Source organism: Meles meles, chromosome 18 (assembly GCF_922984935.1).
Source record: "Meles meles chromosome 18, mMelMel3.1 paternal haplotype, whole genome shotgun sequence".
NCBI classification, from domain to species: domain Eukaryota; kingdom Metazoa; phylum Chordata; class Mammalia; order Carnivora; family Mustelidae; genus Meles; species Meles meles.
Genome location: NC_060083.1, coordinates 40746311 through 40771420, shown reverse-complemented (window position 1 = coordinate 40771420; position 25110 = coordinate 40746311). Strand labels below are relative to the sequence as shown.

Here is a 25110-nt window from a genome sequence, read left to right as displayed (position 1 = left end):
CAGAGAGAGAGGTAGAAGCCAGTTTCCCGCTGAGCAGGAAGCCGGATGCAGGACTTGATCCCAGGACCCTGGGATCAGAACCGAGCAGAAGGCTGCCGCTTTACAGACTGAACCAGACCCAGGCGCCCCCTCCTTATTTCTTTTATACTTCCTTGGTGAGAACTTGAAACGGAGAGTCAGTCCTGAGCCCACCACCATCTCTCCCAGCCTCCCCTTGCTCCTGTTGGCAGTCTTCTTCTGTAGGCCATATAAGTGCCATTCCGGTTTTGGGGGGCCTCCCTCCTCTAGGGTGGCTAAGTCTCTTCTCCTTTCTGGAATCACACTGCTATCCCCAATACCGCAGCTGGAAGGCGTAAGTGGGGTTCGCAGGGTGAATGCATGTCTGGCACTATTCCTGGGGACGTGTGTAGGCACTCAGACCCCCACCATTTCTTCCCTCACGTGTCCTGAAGTCTGGGGAGCCTGGCTCCTTGACCGGCACCCCGGCAGACCCGAGGCGTAACCAACAGTATAGGGATTTCCCCCGGAGCCTCGGTGGGCCCGGAGAAGCCCTCCTCCGTGGTTACCCGGACTCCCTCCTTGTCACCCCGGGGCAGCAATCCTTTGTCCCAGGTCCAGCTTCTCCCAAGGTGGAGGGATGGATGGTGAGCGAGTGCGCATGCGTGTGTGCATGACTGTGTGCTTGCGAGTGTGTACGTGGGCACACACACCTAGGTGGGTCTGGATCTAGAGGGAAGCAAGGAGAGAGTGTCACTCCTCAAATTCTGCTCCCGCTGATGCACTGTGTGACCTCAGCCAACTCTACCACCTTCTTAGAGCCTCGGTTTCCCCTGGCCATAAAATATGGGGTTAATTGTCCCTCCCAGGGAAGCTAGGAGGGTTAATTGGGCAATGGCTCTGAAGTGTCTAGGAAGGGAAGGAGATCTATAAATACAAGTGATCATTAGAGGGTATTTTGCAGCCATTTTGTGGGTCCCAATGTATTATTACTATTATCATTGTTACTGTCATCGCCCACTTCCCGAGTCTCTGCTGGCTGGGGCGGCACTTCCAGGTGAAGAAGTGATGCTCCTGAGCCCAGCATCCCCCAGCCAACGGCCTCCCTGAACCCACATCCTCCACACTCAGGGTGTCTGGAGAATCCGGAGGTGGCTAGTGATGGCCAGAGAGATGGGGCTTTGACAGGAGGGGGTCAGGGACCCAGAAGAGAGAGGGAGACAGGGCACACCTGGGGAAATTCACTTTGTGCCTAGGAAAGCCTCCGGTCTGCCATGGGAACCGGGAGGGGTAGAGAGGGGCTGAGCGCACGTGAGAGGCTGAGGCAGAGATAGGAGAATGTTACCAGTCATGGGAAGATGAACTGTTTGGTAGAAACTGATTCCTTGAAGAGGCAAATGGCTCTGCGAAGAGTCTTTGGGGAGGCTAGAACATATCCTCTTTCCAGGTGAAGCAAGGTGTGGGCCTGGCAAACAGTAGGCACTCAATGCATGCTTGCTAAACTCAATTTCTATGCTTGCCCTTCCCTTCCAATAAGGTTAAAACAAAGCAAAACAAAACAAAACACCGGCATCTGCTTCTAGAAATGCCTTGGATGCCCCCTAGTGGCCACAAACGATGGTTGAGAGGGCGCAAGTGCCTTCTACCCTAAAGGGCTGCTCCCCAGGAAGGGAGTGGGGAGGAGGGGGGAGGGAAGCAACTGACCTTTCTGAGGCTCCACAGACCTCATCCCGAGGGGATTAGGAGGTAGAAAGAACCAGGTAAGAAGGAAGAACTCTGTGGGGAAGGATGGGTGGAATGTTCTTGCTAGAAGATTCCATGGCAGTTGGTGGACAGCCATCGGGTCTGGCAGGGGAACCAGGGGACAGAGGAAGATGACAAGTCAGGGCATGGGTCAGGAGTGGCATCCCTGGGCAGTGGAGAAAGGGATGGCTGTGTGCGTGCCCCTGGGGTACTGGACAGGGTAGCAGCCACACTGTAATAGGGAGGTAACACTGTACAGCCTCTGTCAATGTTTCACGCTCATAGAAGACTGAGAAACTTCGATCACTGAAATCATAGATGGGCTGGGGAGAAAAAAAAAAGTAATGAGAATTTACTTAAACTAGTTGTTCGTCCCACATTTCTCAGGCAAATAGGAGTGGCAGGGATGGTTCGACAAGCCTGCAACTTTGATTTCTCTGTAGGTGGAGAGAGGAAGGACAAGAATGTAAAAAACCAGACGAGGGAAACAGGAGAAGCAGAGGCTACTGGGAAGATCCTTAAGGGAGAACGAGCCAGCTTTTGAAGGCTGAACTGGCTGTAACCGTTCCAAAATAAACAATAATGAAGCTTGGGTTGTAGCAACGAGTAAGGACCAACAGCCAGTCAAGGGCGGGACACTGACATTCTTTAGCTTCCGGACATCCAACACCTGCTGCACCATTCCTTTCACAGAAGGCCCCAGAAGGAATCTAGAGCTTCCTAAGGGCAGAAACTGCAGTTCTGCCTCCCACCCTCCCTCTGGTGCTCTTGCCCATCCTTGGGGATGGGTGCCCGAATGAATGAGATGGGGGCAACTACATGCAAAAGAGAAGGCCAAGGAGGGTTTCAGGTAGCAGGAACAGCAGGGAAGAAACAAGAGGGAAGGCGCTGATGAGGGAGACAGGGAAGGAGAAGTGAAATGGAGGTGGAGGAAGCTGGGCCTGGCAGAGATGGGAAGTCTGCAAGAAAATATTAAAAGGATGCAGTCATTTAGTCAGTCAACAAACATCTACTGCGCCCCTACCCTATAGCAAGCAGTGTGTTGCCGGGTGGGGTGAGGTGTGGGGTGAACAAGACAAACGTGGGGGCTTTAAGGGCTGGCAAAAATGAGAAAGGAAGAGAACAAGAAGAGGCTGAGAGTAGTTGGAAACAAGAAAGGAAACATCAGAGAGAGAGAGAGAGAGAGAACCTGCCCCCAGGCCCATGGCGGGTGCCACACAGCGGGAACCACCTGTGAGCCCCGGCTCCCTGAAGACCAAGGCAGGTAGGGGGCGCAGGGGAGAAATTCAGGACGCTGGGGGAGGGGGGGACAGAGAGGTGGGAGAGGGGGGAGGTGAGACTGTTCATAATTTTTCACTTGGGCGCCCACAGTGGAAAGATGGCTTTGGGCTGCGGAGACATTGGCTGCCTCCTGGAGTCACCTGAGGAACTAACTACTCCATTTGGTCACTGGGGTCCCACCCCCTTGAGATTCTGATTTTCTCCACCTGGGATGGGTCCTGGACTTCAGAATTTATGACTAGCTCTCCAGTGAGTTGGAAGTGCGGCCAGGAAGAAAGTGGACATTGGAGGCTGCCCGCCAGGCCTCCTTCCGCTCATGAGGACGGGCGTCATCTTGAAAGCAGCGACCCGTGGGAAGAGAAGTTGTATGGTGGTTTTAGGGGGTTGTGAGGCTCAAAGACTCTTGACGATCCTGACAAAAGTAAAAGGGGTTTCTGTCCTTAGAAAGCGCCCCCTTTCTCGGCTGTGCCTCTGGTAAGAAAGAAGGAAGAGAGCCTAGAAAGAAAGAAAAACACAAGGCAATGGCAGTCTTTGAAAGAGAAGAACAATTCAAGTAACTCAAAACGGCTGCCAAGTTCTCTGTTTTTGCACCCTGTTCCCCCACCCACACGCATGCACCCTCCCCCCGCCCACTTCTGCTGTCTTCATGATGGGGCCTCTGGGGTGAGAAGCACAGCTGCCCCAGCTTTCGTCCCACAAAAGGTTTGGCAGTGGCCCAGCAGGATACTCAACCTCAACCCCCCCAAACTCCCTGCACCCTAACATAGCTGAGTCACTGAACGGGGGTGGAGTCCGTGGACTGACAGTGAAGCAATCTTAACTTGAAAAATGACATGGGAACATACTGTATGGTCTACATAAACAAGTCCTAGGTAGATTTAATTGTATGCAAATATTCATTCTTTAACTTCACATACATTTCCTGCCAGTCCTCTCCTACAGGCTTCAAACCTTCCACTGCAGCTGGCGCGGTGCAGCAGGGAAGTCAGAAGTGAAGGCGGAAGTGCAGGGTTAGCGAGTGAAGCCTTCTGCTATGGCTCAGCAGGAGTTAGGTGTTCAGACTTTGAGCAGGGTCTTGAAGGATGTATAGGAGTTTACCAGGAGAAAAGAAGGATAAAGTAGGAAGGGAAATAGAAGAAGTGTTGAAGAAATGTGGAGTCATTCCTTGAGGCAAAAGGGTAGGATTTGTAGAAAGGGAGTAATGGGGTGGGGGAGGAAAGATCCAAAAATGAGTGAAAGATTTGGTTTGCCTCCCAGAAAGTTTGGGCTTTTTATCCACAAAGGCATAGGGAGGGGCAACTGGGTGGCTCAGTCGGTTAAGCATCTGCCTTCCGCCCAGGTCATGATTCTAGGGTTCTGGATTGAGCCCCAGGGAGGGCTCCCTGCTCAGCAGGGTGTCTGCTTCTCCCTCTCCTCTCTGCTTGTGCCCTCTCTCTCAGTATCTCTGCCGCTCTCTCTCTCAATAAATGAATAAAACTCTTTAAAAAACAAAGGCATAGGGGAGCCAATGAAGGATTTTAAGTAGAGGAGTGATAGCTTCCAGAGCCTTGTTTTTCAAAGGCTAAGGCTGGGAGGAGTAGACTGGGAAGAGAATATTAACATTTATTCATCAATTCCGACGTACAGGGCATTGGCTCTATATTTTATTTTACCACTCCAACCCTTTAGGACAGCGTTTTTCAAACTGCTGGTCATAATCAAGAAAAAGCCGGCAGGCAGAAAGGGAGGGAGGGAGGAAGGAAGAATAACAGGATAGAAAATATCAGCGTACCACCGGTAGGAAGGTTTAGTATTGCTTGCGGAAACTTTGTTATACATTCTCGCAGGAGTGTAAGTGTACTGTATCAGGATTCAAATGTATTTCTCACTGTGGCTTATGATTTTAAAGAGAGAGAGAGAGAAGCCGCTGCTCTGAGGTGTAGGTGCGATGAGCCTCATCGTACGGATGAGGGCGGAAGGCGCGGGGAGTTTCAGCACCCTGCCCCTCCCGCAGGTGTCAGTTTCGAACCCAGGCTGGTCTGAAGCCGGAGTGGATTCCTTCTCGATGATGCCAGGCAGCGCCGTCCAAGCGCCGTGTGTACTCACACAGCACCTCGTTCAAGGGCGTTAAGTGGGATGGACCAATTCAGTCCACCCGAGGCGCTGGTCCGAGCGCAGATTCCTGCCCCAGACGCACAGAATCGGACTGTCAGAGGCAGCCCCGGAAATCTCCCTTCTAAAAGCTTCAGGAGATTTGAGGCGACAGGCCGTTGTGGGGGGCGGGTCGCTGCAGGAACCAGGTGAGGATAACCAGGGGCTTGAACCGAGACGGCGAAATAATCCCTTCTCTCAGACGTGTCACGTAGCACCAACTCCCGCTACTGTTGGACTCCGATGCCGGGCCGCACAAAGTCGCCTGGGGCTCAGTTCCCTCCCCCGAGGCGCTGAAAGGTTGAGGTTCTAAATAAATGACTGGTGGCTTTCCACTCACCAGGCACGGGGCTTGAGCGGCCGAAGCGCAGCACGCCCTTACCACACCAGGGGCACACTGGACTGAGGTATAACGTATGTACTATTTATAGGGCATTTCTGGGCCTCACCCTAAGGACTTCTGATTGGCTTTAGGGGAGATCTATCACTCATCTTTTGGGTTCGAGGTGGGTGGAAGGTCAACCACGACCAATACAAAACCACTCCTCGGCTAAGCCCCTCCTCATCTAGCTTCCTTTTGCTGTCCATCAACCACCTGGTGGGCGGGACTTTGCCTCTCGCCAATTGGCTGGCGAACATGTCGTTCACTCTTCAGTAGGTTTCCGGTTAGTGCCTTCTACCGTCCATCAGTGACATTTCACAGGTCGATTGGCTAAACCAACGTCGCTCTAGACGCCCCTCTTTGATTGGTTATTGGTGCTGTCGGTCCCCAATGTAATGAACTCTTATTGGCGAACGCTGCCGTCGCTCGGGCGGTGGCGGGCTCCGGGATTGGCGGGTGCTGGGCGGGCGGTGTCAGGCTCTCGGTGGCGGCGGAGGCGGCGGAGGCCAGGGAGGAAGATGTCGTAATGAGCGGTGGGTCCTGGCCGCTGCCGGCGGGGTCTTCCCGGCCCCCAAGGGTCGGGAAGACGGGCAGAGGCCGTAGGGACGGGGAGCCGGGGCTGGGGGTTCCCCCCTGGGGCTGGGCCTGGCGCCGGGGCCCGGCTCCGGGAGGGGCGGGGGAGGGAGGATTCCCGCCCGGAGGAGGAGCGGGGCTGGCCAGCCGGGCGGAGGCACCCGGAAGGGGGCGTTCGACTCCCCGCCCCCTCGGAGCCCGCTGGGCGGGAGGGTGGCGCTTCCGGGGGCTGGCGAGAGGTGCGGGCAACCGGACGGGCCTGGCATCCCCTCCGCCCGGTTGCCGACCCGCCTCAGTGCTGCCCGGCCCGTGGACGTAGCCTGGGTCCGCCCCGAGGAGGTGGCGACGCTCATCGTCCTTGCCGTGTATTGGGGGGACCCTTCTGCACTCTGACTCCGGGTGCCCGCCAGCGATCAGGGCCCTTCCGAGTGCGGAGAGGCAAGGGAATTCTTGAAATGCAGACAGCGCCAACCACATGGGCACTCCTGGGCATAGAACCCAACCTGGTTCCTGATGTGCACCAATGGAGAGATGGTGTCAGGACACGAGAGCACCCCCTAGGACAGATGACTTCTCGCCTTAGATTGCGGAGTGGGCAGAAACCTCTGTTTAATGTTTTTACTTGGGTCTTTGAGCACCAGCTAGATACATGCAAGCTCTTAGCCGAAATGTGGGCCGTTTAAGAACTTGTTGACAAAGAGTTCCCAGCCTGTTAGCTGATGCTCCGTGGGGGGGACTGCTGATTTCCAAAAACCAGGTGCAAACCCAAGGGATGACAAGAGAAATAAAATAAAACAGATGCTTACTTTCTTCCTCCACCCTACCTCCATCCCCATAGCTGACTTAATGGTTTTCAGCCTCCTATCCTGCTTCTTGGCTTATGTTCCCATTGGCTTTCTAATTAGTTAAAAAAGAACTGTGTCTTTTCTGGGCAATTGAGAAGCCTGTCTTCAGTGCATTCCTTGTTTTTTTATTCCAGTATATCCTCATGTTTGTTTCTTAATTAACTTGGTCCAGAGGGACTCCCTCTGGCTTTTCTCAGTGCACATTCTCCCAAAGTTTGTTTTTCTTGAGTTCCCTTCTTATTCACTTGTTGATTCCTAGAGAAAAGGAGGGAGGAGCTAGAGATCTGCTTTAAGCAATGAATTGGGTCCTGGTCCCCCATTACACTGATTTTAAGGGATGATTTACAAGTGTTGAGTGTTTCAAGGTACATTAGCATGCACTATCTAAAACTTGCATGCTCTAACCCAGAAGGCATTCAGTATCATAATGGAGGACTAGGTGTTGAGTTGGTGTTTTGGGTAAGATTTTTAGGGCTAGAAAGTTGAGGGTGTTGGTCAGCTTACAGAGAGGCTGTTAGAAGAACAGTGGTAGAGTCCACACCGTAGAAGTCATTTTGATTAATAACACGAAGACACGAAGATACGTGTTGTCTGCAGTAATGAATGTAATTGCAGTGTCTTGTTTTGTTTTAAATTCTTGTGTGTGATGAAGGGGGCGAATCTGTCAGACAACCTAGCAGTTGGGTTGATGATGTCAATGTTCCAGTGGCTTCTAACAGGCATTAATACCTGTTGGAAATGGATTCTCATTGGCTGGGGCGATTGGTAAGTTTTCTAATTCTGGTTCTTCCACTTGGTTGTACAGAGGCTTAACCTCGTCATTTGAAAGCAGCAACAAGGGGGAAAAAAAAAAAAGCTGGTCTGACATAATTATGAACCCCCTGAGCTAAAGACACAGTGTCTTTGCCAAGGAGACCCAAGTGGAGTTAGTTCATAATCAGATCCTCAGCTGACTGCCCAGTAGGGAGAACTGGCCCCGGGAGGAAGAGTTTGCATCAGTGTTGACAGCACGTGGGACTGGCCAGGTTGCTTGGTTGCTTGGTTTTTCTATTAGTTTGGGCCTCTGGAGGCCTGCGGAAGGAGAGAGGAAGCTGTGAAAAGATTTTGGCAAATTATCTGGGTCAAGGAGCTTCAGGGCATAAATAGCAGATAGGGTGGTTCATTTGGATATCTTGGCCTCAACTTCCTCTTTCTTTTGATTTTGAATAGCAGTCTGGAGAAGCTGGAGAGTCCCTGTAGCCGGAAACGTCCTTTGCCGTAGGCATATGATAATTCGAGTCTGCTTTTTTTTTTTTTTAAGATTTTATTTATTTATTTGACAGACAGAGGGCACGAGTAGGCAGAGAGACAGGCAGAGAGAGAGAGAGGAGGAAACAGGCTCCCCGCTGAGCAGAGAGCCCGATGCCCGATCCCAGCACCCTGGGATCATGACCTGAGCCGAAGGCAGAGGCTTTACTGAGCCACCCAAGCGCCCCAATTAGAGTCTGCTTTAAGCAAGTATTACCCATCCAGGGCCCTTAGGAAGACATTCTAAACTTGTTGCTGCCAATCAGTAGAGCCTGGTATTGGCTTGAGTTCAGCAATCTTCTAGACTTTGTCACCCCATCTATGATGGACATGTAGCATGTTCTTTTATTGACTAAACTTCACTCCCTCCATTCTCTGTTTACACACGTATTTGGAAGCCTTACTTCCAAAGATTGAAAAATGTAGTTATTTTGGAGGGGATGGGCAATGGCCACAGAATGAAAGATACAGAGAAACACTGCTTTAAAGCGTTAGAGTATTAGAAAGTGTAGAGACGTGAACACTTCTGAGTTTAAATTGTTATATGTGGTCCAGCTGAAACCCTGAGGGCTGAAGACTTGAAGTAAAATCTATTTGGAGAAACTCCAGTACTTTCTTAAGAGTTTATTGGATGATATTTCAGTTCCTTTGGGTAGCTTAACTGGATTAGAGAACTTCTAGTAAGTTCTAAGCTAGGAAAAGTAGGCCTACATGCTGGACCAAATTAATACAAGCTGGACTGAGAAATGGACCTCATGATGGAATGCATTTGTTGATGTCTTTGTTTATTTGTTTTTTGCTATGAATTAAGGTAAAAACATGGGACATTACCAACTCAAAGGCATTGTCAGCCTAAGTAGGGAAGGGATTAGAGATCGCCCTAGAAGAGATGCCTCTAGGTGGTACTGGTAGATTTGTTCTAGTTGACAGGATTCCAGAATGGAAAACTGATTTTTTTTTTTTTGCCTCACGGGATGCTGGAAAGAGAACCCAGGAGCAAGGCAGCCCGCACTCCCTGCTGGGGGGAACCCACGGCTTCGACCACGTGTGTAGGAAGTGCTCTTTCTGAGTGCTCCCAGGCCACCACGGATACGGGGGATTACCGTGCTTCTCATCAGGGCGGGCTCCGGGCTGGCGGGCTCTGGGGAGACGAGCTCTGCTCAGGAGCAAGAGAGAGGGAAGAGGCTGAGTGTCCAGCTTAGAGGTTGCTCAGTCTGTGCCTGTGAACCGCTCCGAGCAGTGCTGAGATGTCACGGCTGTTTGTGTCACGGGAAGAGCCTGTGCACAGGCCCCCCTGTTTGAATGCTTCCTCTGGACACCTCATTCCCTTCACTGCAGTTTATTTCAGCTTCAGAATCGCGTACTGTACCTGGCCCAGAGCCTCACTGCATCGCAGTGCCTTGGTGTAGCTTGGGTGACTGGTGTTTTGATTCTGAGGGCTCTGAGATGCCGGTTTGTCATTATGCCATCCTTTAGGCTGCTAGGTGGCCTCTTTCATCTCAGTCCTGGGGTGGATGCAGCCCAGGAGCTAGCAGCAGGCACTGGCCTGTACCCTCTTTCTAGAACTTCCTCTTCGAGGTATTTGTTACCTCTCCTCTGGGGCTCGGTGGAATCACAAAGTGGCTTCTCAGAGACAGCAGGCAGGGCCATGTGATTGGAAGGGGAATATTTCTGCCCCTGGTCCGTGTCTAACCAAAGTCTTCTCAGATTGGCCTCAACACAGACTGAAACCTTTCCCAGCCTTCAGAACAGTAAATGGTAAGGCTGCCCTCTCTTCCCCAGGGAAATGAAGTCAGCACTCAACTCAGAACCAGTCCGCACCCAGGATGAATTCGGGAGTGACTCAAATAAATGTGCCAAAGCAGAGAAAACGTGTTTGTACTGAATGCACTTCTAAGGGGAAAAACTATATCTTGCTTTCTTTTTTTTTCCCCTTCCCCCAGACAGTTGTGAGGTCAGTATTCTTTGTACCATTTTCTGGGGCTGCTTTGTCAGAGTTGTCTTTCCACCACTGACCTCGCTGCCCTGGGTCCCCACACTCACTTCTCCAGAGCCCCTTCTAGGACCACTGGGTGTGACCCAGGCAGGACGCAAACCTGCAAATGACAGTCACGTTTGGAGGAGAGGATTTCACAGAGCAGGTCCTCATTATCTGAACTCATTTCAGAAAAGAACACCCCCACCCATGTATTTTAATCAAAAGAAGCATTGAAATGTGGTGCCTGGTGTGTGGTGAGGAGGTGTGGACTTGGAGATATTTGTCCAGGAGCACGACTGGCCGGTGCTTGTCTGCACACAGGCACTTGTCCCCTCGTGAGAGTTTCATCTGGGCCTGTGTCAGCTGAGCTGAGCTGGCAGGTGGATCCCAGCCTCGTGCCAGGACACACACATCTGTGGGTTTTCTCCTGTGGTTCTTAAACTCCACCAAGGCTGTCCCACTCTGCAGCCTCGAGGTTTCATTCATTCATCCATTCAAAGAGAATATACTAAGCACCGACTGTGTGCTGGGTGGAGGGATACATCAGTGGGTAAAGCAAAGGGTAATCCCTGGTTTTGGGAAGCCGACATCTCAGTGGGCCACGAAGTAAGTAACTGCTCTGTAGGAGATGATGGGAGGTGCTAAGGAGAAGAACAGAACAGAGGACAGAAGAATGTGAAAGGGTGCGATTTACATAGGGTAGTCAGGGAAAGTTTCAGTGAGGACGTGACATGTGAGTAAAACCAGACAGAAGGGAGAGAGTCAGCCATGCGCAGTCCGGGGTAGGGGGCAGAGGGTGAAGGAGAATAGCAAGTGCAAAGGCCCTGAGAAGGGCCAGACCTGGCATGTTGGGAAACTACAGGGAGGTGAGCGTGGCTGAAGCAGTGAAGGGGAGTGACGGGATAAGTCAGAGGGGTGACAAGAGACAGGTCACGCAGGGCCATTATGTGTCGCAGTGGGGACTTCGGTTCTTACTTTGAATGGGAGAGGGGATGTGGTTGGGGGAGCTCTGAGCAGAAGAGTACCGTGAAGTGTGGATGCGTCTCATTCTGATTGCATGTCGAGAATAGGCTGATGGGAACAAGGTCAGAAGCCTAGCTAGGAGGCTAGGCTTTAACCAGGGGAGACATGATGCAAAGACCTGAATCTGGGTGATAACAAGAGGTGGTGGTGAGAGCATTCAGATTCTGAGTATCTTTTGAAGGTAGAACCAAAAGGGTCTGCTGACTGTCAGATGTAGTGTGTGGGAGAAAAAAGAAGGGGCAGGGATGACTTTCAGGGTTTTTAGCACTAAGCCGCTGGAAGGTCAGAATTCCAGCCACGGCATGGGGAAGTTTGAAGGAGACACGGAATTAAGACGGTATCAGGGGCTAGTTAGATTTGAGATGCTTGTTAACATAGCCACGTGGAGATGTCAGTAGGCAATTGGATTTACAAGTCTGCAGGTATAAATTTGGAAGTCATCATTATATAGAACCTATGTATTGTTGTTTTTTTAAAGCTGTGAAACTAGATGAAATCACCTAAGAAACAGGTGTAGACAGAAGAAAAGTAAATGCTGAGACGGCACCCCGGGGCCACGCAACCAATTAGAATTTGAGGACCCAGCAAAGGAATCTTCAAAGAAGTAGCTAGAGAGGCCAACCTGGCAAGTGTGTCCTAGAAGCCAAGTGAAGAAAGTGTTTCAAAAAGAGGGGTCTGCAGTCAGATCAACACATAGAATGAGGCCCAAGAATTAACTGTTAGACTTAGCAACTTGAGGTCATTGGTGGCATAAGCCGTTTCTGTGGCGAAACCTGGAGCAGTTCCAGGAGTGGCAGGAGAAGAATTAGGGACAGCAATGATGGGTAACTGGCAAGGGGTTTTGCCTGAAAAGGAGAGAAATAATGGAACTTAGCCGATGTGGGGAATTTTAGCTTCTTAATGAAATTGTGGGCCCCCATAAGGGTCCTGGACGGAGGCTGGGGTCAAAGTTAGACACAGGGAAGACACTATGGCTCCTGAGGTGTCTGGGTGGTGACAAGATCTTTTCCACCTTCCTCCTCTAGCCTGAGGCATTAGCAAGTGGCCACTCACAGCTGTCTTCTTACCCTTACTGAGCTCTTCTGTGTGGTTATTATGCTGGAGACTTGCTTCTCAGCACTTTCGAGCGCTGCTCCCTCCAGGAGGCCAGTTCTCTCAGCTCATTTAGAAACGCCTTTGGAGCACCAACTTTGTTCTCTTAAACCAGCCTCGGCTTGCTTTTCCCTTACCGGCTCTGAATTCTTCCAGGCCAGGCAACTGGGAGAGACTGGGCTTAGAAACTCTTCTGTTGGCTTCTGGCCCGGCAGAGCTGACCAAAATAGCCAGCAGAAGGGCTGTTTGTGCAGAGTGAAATTCCTCCAGGGGAAATACCATAGAGCATGGCCAAGAAAGCCATGGTAGGAACCCATGAGGCAAAGGAAAAAAAAAAAAGGCCAAGTACTGCCGAGGTCTGGCTATAGTGTTTGACTGGAGTTCTCTCCAGAGGGAAAAGAGCTTCTTCCTAAAGCCTATTGTGGTATTTCTTAGGACCCCTTCTCTCATTCCCTGCGTCTCAGTAGTAGTGCTCCCAAGTGTAAGGCCACCGGAATGGCCCCCAGTCTGATGGCCAGGGCTTCAGCATCCTGTCTGAGGCCTCTTCCTATTACTGGTGCTCCGAGCCAGCCCAGGGGAAGGTCTGTAGGACAGATGCCACTCCCTGCTCTGTGATTGGGGTGAGTGCTATGAAGGGGGCTGTGAGGCCTACACACTGGCATAGAACAGGGGCACCTGGCCCAGACCTGGGGGCTGGGAGGGAAGAGGTCAGGAAGGGTTTTACCTGAGTTATAAACCAAGCTGTAAGGACCACAGACGGCCAGATAAATGAGGGAGCGCAGACTTGGGCTCCAAGTGAGAGAGGGCACGTTACAGTTCCAGAGATAGAAAACACTGAAACACTGACGTGCCTGTAAGGAGAGTTGGAAGAGCACTAGATAAAGGAGAGGTAGAGGGGGGGAGGGGCAGATTGTTTTGGCTTTTCAAGCTTATCAGAAGATCTTCTGGAAGCTATTGAAGAGTATAATCAGGGGAGTGGCTGGATGGGATTTGCATTTTAAAGATTGTTCTGGCACTGCGAGTGGAGGCTGGATTCCAGTGGGCAAGGCCTGAGCCTGGGAACCCACATTGAAGGCCTCGGGCCATATTCCAGGCCCGGCTGAAGGTGGTTAGTGCCAGGGTCATGGCGAAGGGGATGGAGAGCTGTGAGTGGGTTGGAAAGAGGTTTATATTTAGGAGGTAGAGTCATGAGGACTTGATGAGTCACTGGCGATGAGGCCGACGTTCAGGTTTCCTTGTGATTAGAAATACCAGAGAGAGGCTGGTTGAACCAAAGGCTCATCCAACCTGCCGGCGCTGAAGGGCTGTTGGGTCGTGTGCTAGGCGCCATGGGGGGGGGGGCGGGGGACTGGCCGGGCCACCCTGGGCACCCTCCTGTGAACATCAATAGACACTAAGCCCGAGATTATTTAAAGGGTGGGGAGGGTTATCAGAGGGCTTAACCTCCCCTCAGGGGTCTGAGTAAATGACACAGTGCATTCCCAGTGGGCTCTCAAATTTCACTGGAAGCAAATGAGCCTGAGACCCAAGGGTGGGTAGGTGTTAGTTAGAGAAAGGAAAGGACAGCCGCAGAAGTGCCAACTACAAGGATCTGGAAGAGGGGCCTGTGGAGGCTGGGGATGAGAGAGCAGGGGAGAGAATGGGCAAAGGTGGCGGCCCAGTGGGGGCAGTCCTGTGGTGTCCTAGCGGAAAGCCCCCAGAGGGCTGGATGTCCCTGTCTGCCACTCGGGAGACCGGGACCACACACAGACCCAGGAGTCGTCAGTCTGTGGACAGTACCTGAAGCCTTGTGAGTGGGCATGGTCACTCGTGGAACGGGCACTGGGTGAGAAGGAGGGGTGTTGAGGAACAGCAGTATTGAAGGATGGCAGAAGGAAGACGAGCCCACAAGGGGAAGAGGAGGCTGGAGAGGTAGGAGGAGACCGTGGGAATTTTGAGGAGGAAATAGTCAAAGGGTCAAGAACTGGTAAAGAGGGTCTGTTGGGTCTCCGTGACCTGGGCAGGAGCCGGGTCGGCAGGAGCCGCTGCTCTGGGAAATGAGCAAGTGAGGAAGGAGGGCAGCGGTAAAGTGCTGGCAGCTTTTCCACCAAGTTGGCCAGGGAGGGAGGGGAAGAACAGGCTGTAACTGGAGGGGATGGTGGTGGAGATGGATGATCTGTCCACAAAAAGCCACAGGCTTGGGGCGGCGGGGAGGATGCCTTTTCTGCCGGTATTGGAACTAAACTGGCCTCCAGTATGGGGGGGAAGGAAAGGCCGGTGGTGCTATCAGACCCTAGACCCCACCCCAAACCCCCAGTCTGGAAGCCTTGCTTGATGCCACTGGAAGTTTCCTTGGAGCCAAAGAGAGCTACTCTTGCTTGTGTAATAAGTCATGGCAAATCTTTACCAGCTAAGGGACTGTTGGGAAAGTTTTAGCCACCCTGAACTAATGAAAAGTTTGAATGACTGAGCTCTGAAAGGAGTGCAGCTTTTCTTTCAAGAATACTCAGTAAATCCCACTTACCGTGTTGCTAAATGTAGGTTTCAGTGACTGGATGTAAACTGTTAAAAGCAAATATAGTAACGGCTAAAATGGTAGAAGTGGCATAAAACAATTACGTGATGATGCCCAGGGGTCCCTTTGCAGTCTTCATACACTAGTTAGCCTCGCTGTGAACAGTACGAAGACAAATATTTGGACAATTTATGTCCAAATTACACGTTTAAATACAAAGTTCCAAATTAATGAGGTTCAAAGTGCCTTTGATCACAGTCTTGCAGTCACGTATCTACGCTCCTTCTGAACCACTTTTCATTTTCAAACACCCAACTGGAAAGGCTGCTTTTTTCCCTTTCATGGTTAATCCCCGGATATAATTCTGCAATGACAGGGAGATCAATGTCTGCTTTGGTTGCCCAAGCCACAGCTCAGGGGCTGCAAAGCTCAGAGGGACGCTCGGAGAGATACTTATAAACATTGGTTTGACAGCTAGAGGGTTATTTCAGGAGTCAGCTGGGGAGGAAAATGAAACCAAACAGAAAAGGTACAATGCCAGCCCCAGCAGTTCTGGCCGCTTGCTTCAGTAAATGCTGCTGTAACTTCCTAACTGAAGAATCCTCTGATCCCAGCCCCATCTCCAAACTGTTTTTGAGTCCAGGGTAAGGACGCCTGCGGCGGGAGAGAGGAAGATGGGAAAGGGAGTTGAGTAAGAACCATGAGGCCTGTTTTCATTTCATTGCACCCTGCTCTGTGCCCTTATGTTTCCTTAGTGGAAGGTATCTGCAGGAGGGTCAGTCTGCCATTTTAGCTAAGGGAACCTGAGTTCCGGGGCGCCTCCTGGGAGGGCCCCCGGCTTCCCTTCCCAGACTTGGCCGCAACTAACTCGGCTTGTGCTTTTAACAGCAACATGGTCTGAGAATTTAAAAAAAAATCTTAAAGATCATCTAGTTCTGCTTCCCACCCCATCTAGACCTCCCATCTCCAGCAGAGACACAACATCCTGCCTCTGTCTAAACGATACCAGAAAAGGGAGAACATGACCTCAAAAGGCAACTGATGCCACTTTTTCAAAGTTCTCCCTTCTGTTAGTCTGCAGTCTGCCTTTTTAAAGCGGACTCTGCATCCAACATGGGGCTCAGACTCACAGCCCCGAGATCAGAAGTCACACCCACTATCTGCTGGGCCAGCCAGGCACCTCAGAGTCTGCCTTCTTGACGTCTCCACCCTTCATGAAGTCTTTGAACCACGGATGGGATGAATGCCCTGGTGGATCTCACTAGTCCTGGCACACCATTGCTGCTGTCCTCTGAATAAGCTCCAATTGAAAATGCCCCTTTCAAAATATCCCTCAGAACGAAACCTGACACTCCAGATGTGACCCAAATGTGCAGAATACACTAGGACGATTTTTTTATTCCTCCATGATTGAACTTTTCTGGGAATGCAATCCCAAAATTGCAGTAGAGTTTTGGCAGCCACATCTAGATTCTCTTGTCTCGCGTTTAGCTTTGAGTCAAACCCACTGGGGCTTTTTCACAGAACCACGATTAAGCTCTGTTGTTCCGTCCTGTATGCATGCAAGGGGGGGGGGGTGGTGTGTGTGTGTGTGTGTGTGTGTGTGTGTGTGTGTGTGTGTGTGTGTGTGTTTTTTACCCCAAGTGCAGGATGTACTCAACTTCAAAGTTTAAACCACTATTTAGTGATGACCCACTGTGTGCTCGCTGCCTCTGTAGCAATTATTGACACCTGCCAGGATCCCAGGAGGGTGCTGTTCCCTCTGTCCTGTAGATGGCACAGCCTGAGAGGGGTGCTCCAGTCACCCCACAGATGACGGCTTGGCCCCAACTCTCATTTAGGTCTGGAGCTTTGTGCTCCAAAGCACCGCACCTACTAGTTTTTAAAGATCTCTCTGAACCCTCATACCAGCAGCCAGTGTTCTTATTATCATCCTTCTCTTTTTTGTGACATTTGCGAATTGAACTTTGCTTGGTCTTCGCCTGGTTTTCCAAGGTTCGGTAGTGGATCAGCTACTCTAAAGCCACATTTTCCATTCTCTAGGGCACAGAACCAATTGAGTGAGTCACTACCAGCATTTAAAAAAATGAAGTAGAGTAGAAAAATACCCAAGCCCATCACACATAGTAAGGGCAGATTGTATTTCAGGAGACTCACCGCGTGAGCACAGGACAGGGAAGCGTGTGGGTGTGCGCACACTGGGTCCTCACGTAAACTGTTTTTATAACTGGTTTGTGGTCTAAATGGTTGGAACGCCATGGCTCTAAAGGCAAACTATTTTTGAGTCAACTTAGATCATTTCCATTATAATGCTGCAACTTTACTTAATTATGGACGCAAATCTGTTTATCGGCTCATTGATCCAGCTCCTATAAAATTAAAGAACTACCAGATAAGCCAGGAAAAGTCCCAGCAACAGCCCCATTCTGGGTGGATGTCATTTGAATGAATCGGATCACTGTTGTCAGCATAAGCATAGCCGACTTGACACCAGGCTGCTTGCGTCTCTCGCACGTCTACCCTGCAGTGTCCCGTGCCAAGCGGCACACTCCTGCCACGCTTCTTGAGAGGCGTCATCCCTCACTTTGCACAAATACAGCATGAGTTAAACATGCAGAATTAAGTTGTCTTAATTAGCCCACGCAGTCAGTGGTGCCACTCGGCGCCAGTACAATTGTAAACACACACACACAGGCCCCAAAACACGCAAAGCTTGGTAAAGAGCAGTCACCCAGCGGATGTTAGTTTTTAAAAGATGCCCATCACGGTGATAACACAAGAGGAAAACATTCTGGCAGAAAAACACGCCGCTCCAAGGAGAAGCTGCAGATCCTCGCCCTGGGATGCCCCCCGCAGTCTGAGACGCCCTGGCTGCCCTGGCAGCAGCAGATCCCTCGGGATGCACAGATCTCAGCCCTTTTGGGGGAGGCACATCCGGCTTAGCCCCCAAACAAGACCATCCTGCCTGCAGTTTTTTTCCCTTCACGATCTTTTAAGAATATTATGAAGATTTCATTCATATGCCTTGTTGAAATAAAGACCACAGTCTGTACCTTCCCCTTGACATATGCACGCGAAACCCCATACGCAAAACCCCATGACACAGTGTGACTCCGCTTTCACAGCCCCGTGCTTTTTCCTTACGGTCAGTTTCCTCCAGGAATTGTAGTGTGCTGTTTGCTCATGCGTTCTCGGATTTTGCCAAGGATCAGTGTCTGTCATATTTCAGGATCTTTCCTATATGGTTTTGTCCGGTGCTGCCCTTTGGCTTCTCACACAGTTTATTTCTCTGAAATAATAACCTTGTTTTCTGTACTTCGCGAAAGCTACCTTCCAAAGGTTTCAGATGCATCTGATGATTGATGAATACAAGATGGCATAGATTCTGCCCCCAAATTCTCATGATTTCCGTTTTACTTCTATTTTTCCTATATCAGATTTAAGTTCAGAGTAGAGATTCCCTTCATTACTTCCTCAACATTCTTTTTTTTCTTTATTAAGAAAAAAAAAAGGCAGAATAGAGTATATTGATGGTGGGAAAATGAGAAAAACCAGGAAGAAAAATTCTACCAAAAATTCAAGCAAAATTCTACCACCAAAAGATAGTGGGTGTTAGCAGTTCAGCATTTTCAAAGACGTTTCCTGCCGTAGTCACATCTAGAAATATGTACACATTTAACAAAAATAGAATTGGCTCTATTTTCATTCTTCTCATTATATTCAGTTCTAGTCTTGGTGAAGCCTTTGGGGCCGTACCTGTGATCCTACGTAAATTCACTTAAAGTGGTTACCCATGTGCTGAAGATCGTTACCTGGGCTGCAGGGCTCTTGTGGTGAAGGCCAAGCGTATAGTACCCAAGACTTCCCCTCGGAGCAGGCACGTCCTTGTCAGGGATCCTGGCTGAGAGACGCTTCTTTCCCAGGCTGCCTTGGCTTCTGGCTAGAGCAGGAGTGAGCAAGAAGCTTGGGTTAGAACTAGAGGATTAACCGGAGTTGCCGCCCACTAAATAAGGATTCCGACCTAGCTAGAGAGAGTCGGCAGTACCCTGCAGAGACAGCTCCATTAGGTCACTGAAGCTGGTCTTGGCAAGGTCTGGGATGTTTGCGTTCTCCCAGGCTTCGTGATGGCTGGGGATGGGACCAGCTGCCCTCACAGCCCAGGTCAGACAGGTCATTGGAGAGCGGAGGTCATCCACTGAACAAGATGTAGGGTTGCTAACCCCGAGTAGGGAGGTGTGAGGAAAGGTTAACCTCTCAGAGAAGCAGCATCAGAGAGAGGCACAGAGAGGATCTGAGGCCAGGGGGCCTGGGTTCTGTGGGTGCATCATGTGCATTAGTCCGTCTTTTCTTCCAGCAGATCCACAGACCAGCATGGCTGCCACTGCCGCTGTCAGTCCCAGTGACTACCTGCAGCCCGCCGCCTCCACCACCCAGGTGAGCGGGCTGGGGGCGGCATCAGCCTGGAGGCACTCGCTGAAGGTGACAGCAAACCACAGCTGGAAACTCTGTCCCAGCTTGCCGTAGACACCCTGAACCGGGAAGGCTCGGTTGTCTCCTGTTTCTGAACTGAGAAGTCAGGGCCACTTCCCGGAGGTGGCACGGCTGAGTCGGGGGGGCAAAGCAGGATTAAACTCAAGGTCCCTTCCACCAGACGCACTGACCATAAAAGGGAAATAGAGGCAGTGTCCCTACACTCCAGAGGCTCTGTCCTGGTCGCCTCAAAAGAGCAGCCCTCCCCACTTTACCAAAGTGTTTATTCTTCCTGTGACCTGTCCCGTCCTCTTTCCCTCTGTCCCCGTCCAGCCCTTCCTCAACTGAAGAATTGGGGGCCCCTTAACCGCTGTGATGGGCCAACGGACCTCTGCCTGAGAGCTGAGGATGATTCCATGACCCCCTGAGACACAAGGCTGGTGGGAAGTAAGGGTGTTCGTTCACCCCGTCACGGGGCCTTCTGGAGAGTTCCTTCCTGAGAAAGACATTGCCTACCCTCTCTCCCTCAGAGAAAGAGCGGCCAGCAGGGAGGGAATGGTGGCGGCACTGTGCCTGCCCCAGAGGTGGCGAAGAGCCTGCCGAGAAGAGAGAACCGCAAAGGGCAGAGGGGGGTGGCGGGGCAGCAGGTTCACGGCTCATCTCTCCTCTGCTTGTTCTCCCGCAGGATTCCCAGCCATCTCCTCTAGCCCTGCTGGCCGCGACATGTAGCAAAATCGGCCCCCCGGCTGTGGAAGCTGCGGTGGCGCCTCCTGCCCCCCCCCAGCCCACGCCACGGAAACTCGTCCCCATCAAACCTGCCCCTCTCCCTCTCAGTCCTGGCAAGAATAGCTTTGGAATCTTGTCCTCCAAAGGAAACATCCTCCAGATTCAGGGGTCACAACTGAGTGCGTCCTACCCTGGGGGGCAGCTGGTGTTCGCTATCCAGAACCCCACTGTGATCAACAAAGGGACCCGATCGAGTGCCAACATCCAGTACCAGGCGGTCCCGCAGATACAGGCGAGCAACTCCCAGACCATCCAGGTCCAACCCGGTCTCACCAACCAGATCCAGATCATCCCCGGCACCAGCCAAGCCATCATCACCCCCTCACCATCCAGTCACAAGCCCGTCCCCATCAAGCCAGCCCCCGTCCAGAAGTCGAGCACGACCACTGCCCCTGTGCAGAGCGGGGCCAACGTGGTGAAGCTGACAGGCGGCGGCGGCAACGTGACGCTCACCCTCCCCGTCAACAGCCTTGTGAACACCAGCGACTCTGGGGCCACCGCTCAGCTCCTCACGGAGAGCCCCCCCACCCCGCTGTCTAAGACCAACAAGAAAGCCAGGAAGAAGAGTCTCCCTGCGTCCCAGCCCCCCGTGGCCGTGGCCGAGCAGGTGGAGACGGTGCTCATCGAGACCACTGCGGACAACATCATCCAGGCGGGAAACAACCTGCTCATTGTTCAGAGCCCGGGGGGCGGCCAGCCAGCTGTGGTCCAGCAGGTGCAGGTGGTGCCCCCCAAGGCAGAGCAGCAGCAGGTGGTGCAGATCCCCCAGCAGGCCCTGCGGGTGGTGCAGGCGGCATCTGCCACCCTCCCCACCGTCCCCCAGAAGCCCTCCCAGAACTTTCAGATCCAGGCGGCTGAGCCCACGCCTACTCAGGTACCACACGCACCCTCTGCGCTTGCCTCCCGCTCACACTCTGTTCCCCCTGGGCTTGCTTGGAACAGGTTGCGGATGTATCCGGGTTGACCAGAGTGCTGGGAGTCTGTGATGTCTGGGGTGGGCGGTGAGGGGCCATTTCCGCCAACACACGGGGGTCTCTTCAGTTCAGACGGTTCTAGACGGCTCATCCTTAGAAATCAGATGAGACGTCCCGTTACATCTGTATTGCGGTCCGCTTTTTCTTTTCGCGGGGAGTCTTTTTTGGAGGGCGGGTGGGGGCAGATACATACTTTTTAATAATAAAATCTGCTTTTTATAATAGAACTACAGACTCAGAACGGTAGCAAGAATGAAACAAATCTCAGGCGGAACTGTAGAATTTGATTTAAGGCAAGAAAACAAAGGAGACAAATTCCGGTCATTGTTAACAGCAAGGAAAAATATAGGAAGACACGGCCCAGCTTGATGGCAGGAACACTTACGCTAGATTCATCTGGGATGTTAATAATTCAGTAAGAATATTCTTATTGGGGGCTTAGATAAAGGTGCTGGATTACTCTAGAACCTATTTGGCTCTGTGAGGCGGTTTTACTCTTTGTGCATGCCTAGTAAATGGCCGAGGTGATGCCCATGTTGCGGATGAAGGACCTGGAACTCAGGAAGTATCCAGGAGCTTATGGGGCACGGATGACAGAAGCCAGGATTCAACTCAAATTTCTGACTTCAAACCCCACGCTCTTTCCCACTTTTTACGTTGACTCACTGTTTCTCGCTACAGTTAAAGTTGAGGACAAGGTAGTGGCGGTGGCGGTGAAGGAACTTTTGCAATAGAAGGACATAGCTCCTGCCGCTGAGGAACTTATAATCCAGTTGTTTGAGAGAGAACCGAAGCATCCCAGTGAGTGACAGTGGGGAGTTGTGTCCTCTTCTGGGTGGAAGTGAGGTTGAGCTGTGGACAAGGAAGTCACAGAGGAGGAAAATCTTGAGTCCTGCCCTGGAACGCCTCCTCCCTCCTGGCATATTATGTATTGCCGAGTGATTTTCTTTAAATTGTTTAATTTACTTACTAGAATTCCTATGAGGTTCCATTACCAGGCCTACCTTACAGATGAGGAACTCAGGTGATGGCGGCTTCCCGTGCATATCCTTGGTGGTACCTCTCCTCCCTTCCCTGAGGTCCCGCATCTTGAGATTGATGGAGGCAGGGCTTAAACCCAGGTCTTCCTAAGGAAGTAATCATACAAACACAGAAAGTTTTACCTACGGCATTATTTCGTAAAGATGACACAGTTTTCCAATATCCCAAGGTGCTGTATAAAGTGATACTACAGTTAATAATCTTACAGCTAACTAAATTGCTCAGAGTGGGGCAAAGCCTATGCACAGGTTTTGGAAAGGCATTATATTCTGTTATCAGAGATGGGCAGTCCACAGCCTGAGGTCAGACCTGGCCCACGCTTCTGCTTTTGTAAATAAGACTGAACTGGAATGCAGACATTGGAATGCCCCTGTGCACCGCGTTTGCACGACAAGGCAGACACCTCATCGTGACCCGCAGAGTTTAAAATATTTACTGCCTGTCCTTTATAGAAAAAGTCTGCTGAACCCTGCTCTATATTATGAACAAAAAAATGTTCTAGTGAAAAAAACTTCAGATACACAGAAAATAAGCAGTGATATGCAAAAAAGGCATGAGATTAATCTATTCATTAAGGGATAACAGGACATCTGTTTCTTTGCTTTTAACTGAGAAACACAGTCCCAGACAACGCAGGAATTAAAAACAACCCTAATCGAAATCACAGCAGGGTTTTTTGTTTTTTTTTTTTTAACAAATAACTTTGCTCCTGGATCATCTGAGTGTAGTTTACCACCATAATCCCTGTGACTTGCAAATGTTTTATAGACCGAGTCTCATCATTACATGCAAGGACATTCTCCATGACAACAGTACAACCATCAGACCTAGGAAACTGGCAATGAAACATGCCAGTGTCTTTCGTTCGTTCCCCAGTCTTCACTTGATGGGCACAACCTTGACACTTTCGAAGGCTACAGGCCAGTTATTTGGAGTCTGTTCCTCAGTTTAGGTTATATGATGTTTCCTCATGACATGTGGGTTGTGGTTTCTTTGTTTTGTCTTGTTTTGTTTTTCAGAAATACTGCAGACAGGATACTGCGTTCTCACTGTACCCAAAGGGGGTGCGTGATTCCAGTTTGTCTCAGTACTGGTGACAAAGTGATGTTCGCCAGATTTCTGCACCTTTTTTTCCTTGTAATGAACTAGTGTTTTGTAGGGAGGTACTTTGAGATGATGTGAATATCCCACTCCTCATCAGACTTTTTCCCACTTGTTTTAGTATCTTCTCTTACGATAGAGATTTTCTTAATGTTTCGTTTTAGAAGAACTTTCTATTTGCAGAAAGGGTGCAAAGGTAGTGCAGTGTCTGTTTCCCTCCCTCTTGGTTTCCCCATTGTCAGTTATCATACGTGACCAGGTACCTTTGTCAAAATGAAGATGCTGACATCGGCACATGACTGTTAACCTACTCTACGCTTGATTGAGATGTCACCAGCTTTTCCATTTATGTCCTCTTTCTGTTCCAGGACCTGGTCCACATATCACATTGCACTCAGTGGGCATGTCTCCCCAATTACCTCAGGTGATAGCTTTTGGTCCTTGTTTTCCATGATTTTGACAGTCGTGCGGTATATTGGTCAAATATCCTACAGGCTCTCCCCCACTCCGGGGTTATGGGCTTTCAGAAAGTATACTACAGAGGTGAAATGGCCCTCCCACGTTATGTGAGGGGCACGTGCTCTCCATGATGTCCTGGTGACACCTTATCCCTGATGTTAACCTTCATTGCTGGCTAAGGCCGTGTTTGCCAGGTTGATCTTCATTGAAAGTTGTACTTTTCCCTTTCTCTGTTCTTCAGAAGGGCATTGCTAAGTCTCCCATCTTCAGGGGTGGGAATTGAACTCTCCATCCTGAAAGAGAAAGTATGTAATATTACTTGGAATTTTTCTATAATGAGAAGGTTTTTTTCTTCCTTGCTCAGTTTACTTTTTCAGTCATTTATTTATAGCAGTAGGGGCTCGTGTGTATTTATTTTTATACCTTGGATTATAATCCAGGACCATGTTATTCATTTTGTTGCTCACATTGTTCCGGCTTCAGCCATTTGGAGGGCTTCGAGGTTGGCCACTGCATCCCCTGGCCTACTCCCACCTTTTTTGGTCATTGTTAAATCAGCTTTGAGATACTCACATGCTATGAAATTGACCCTTTTAAAGTGTACAACTCAGTGGGTTTTAGTATATTCACAGAGTTGTACACCCATCCCTGCTATCTAATTTGAGAACATTTTCATCACCCTAGAAGAGACCCTATACCTTTAATAGTCCCTCCTCATTTCCCCTTCCCCCCCACCCAGCTCCCCTGGCACCCATGGATCCATTTTTTTGGTCTCTGTGCATATGCCTATTCTGGACATGTCGTGTAAATGGAATCTGACAGTAGGCGATCTTCTGCAACTGACTTCTTTCACTTAGTAACAGTGTTTCCAAGGTTCATCCCTGTAGTGGCAGGCGTCAGTGCTGCGCTCCGTGTATCTCTCAGCCCCAGCCCTGGGTGGGAGCCACTGTTATTCTTGGAGAGTGGGATGTCAGTCGTTTAAGTCTGTCTTTCTCTTCTCCGTTTGTTTATTTAGGTGAACAGGGAGTGTTAGGTTTCCATTTTATTCGGTGGGTTGTAATCCATTAGTATTATGGTTTTGATGTCCAGGTTATCCCCATTTGACCCACTAGTGGGCGCCCCCTCAAGCTTGCTCTTGTGTCCTTTTCCTGTGTTACCCCCGTTCCTTGAGGGCCCTTCTTACTTACTTCTGGTACCACAGGTGTTCCAAGCTTTTCTTGTACTCTCTCTGCCCCCAAACCTGGCATGAGCTCTTTTCTCCAAGGAGCCCTGGTTCCTTTTAGTGGAGCATGATATTTAGAGGCAAAGACCCGAGTGCTGGGCAAGCTCATTGTCCCTGGGGGGTTGCTGCTCTCAGCCCTTCTCAGCGGACACAGCCAAGAACTAATACAAATACACATGCACATATATGTACACACATAAGGCCTGGGTGGGTGGATACAGGTGTGGACACA

The 25110-nt window shown here is 50.5% G+C and overlaps 2 protein-coding genes across 4 annotated transcripts in view; one reads left to right on the top strand and one right to left on the bottom strand.

Annotated features, from left to right (window-relative positions):
* Positions 1-22043, bottom strand: LOC123929902. 2 transcript variants are annotated; one of them, XM_045986054.1, is made up of 4 exons: positions 21722-22043; positions 20969-21147; positions 18638-18765; positions 1-3516 (listed from the first exon to the last, which is right to left on the bottom strand). In XM_045986054.1, exons 1-4 carry the CDS (start codon positions 21976-21978, stop codon positions 3415-3417), a joined length of 666 nt encoding a protein of 221 aa, XP_045842010.1. In that variant the 5' UTR covers positions 21979-22043; the 3' UTR covers positions 1-3414. The 2 variants fall into 2 exon arrangements, with proteins under 2 accessions (XP_045842010.1, XP_045842011.1); XM_045986055.1 differs by lacking the exon at positions 1-3516 and adding an exon at positions 15010-15479.
* SP2 (Sp2 transcription factor) overlaps positions 5985-25110 on the top strand; it is a 24704-nt gene continuing 5578 nt past the window's right edge. Inside the window, exons 1-3 of one of the 2 annotated variants that reach the window (XM_045986051.1) lie at positions 5985-6066; positions 19180-19259; positions 19981-20955. In XM_045986051.1, coding sequence (XP_045842007.1) covers positions 6060-6066; positions 19180-19259; positions 19981-20955 — 1062 coding nt within the window. In that variant the 5' untranslated portion in view covers positions 5985-6059. The remainder of the gene's footprint in view (positions 6067-19179; positions 19260-19980; positions 20956-25110) is intronic. The other variant, XM_045986052.1, reaches the window with a different exon arrangement.

Bases quoted from the DNA above. Each gene is read 5' to 3' on its own strand.
- LOC123929902 (XM_045986054.1), bottom strand. From the start codon at position 21,978: ATGCCAGGAGGGAGGAGGCGTTCCAGGGCAGGACTCAAGATTTTCCTC. The intron at 21,148-21,721 runs GTGAGTCAACGT...CTGATTTCTAAG, and splicing joins TTTAACTGTAGCGAGAAACA to GATGAGCCGTCTAGAACCGT. The intron at 18,766-20,968 runs GTGCGTGTGGTA...CTCCTGCTCTAG, and splicing joins GCGGGAGGCAAGCGCAGAGG to CCAGAAGCCAAGGCAGCCTG.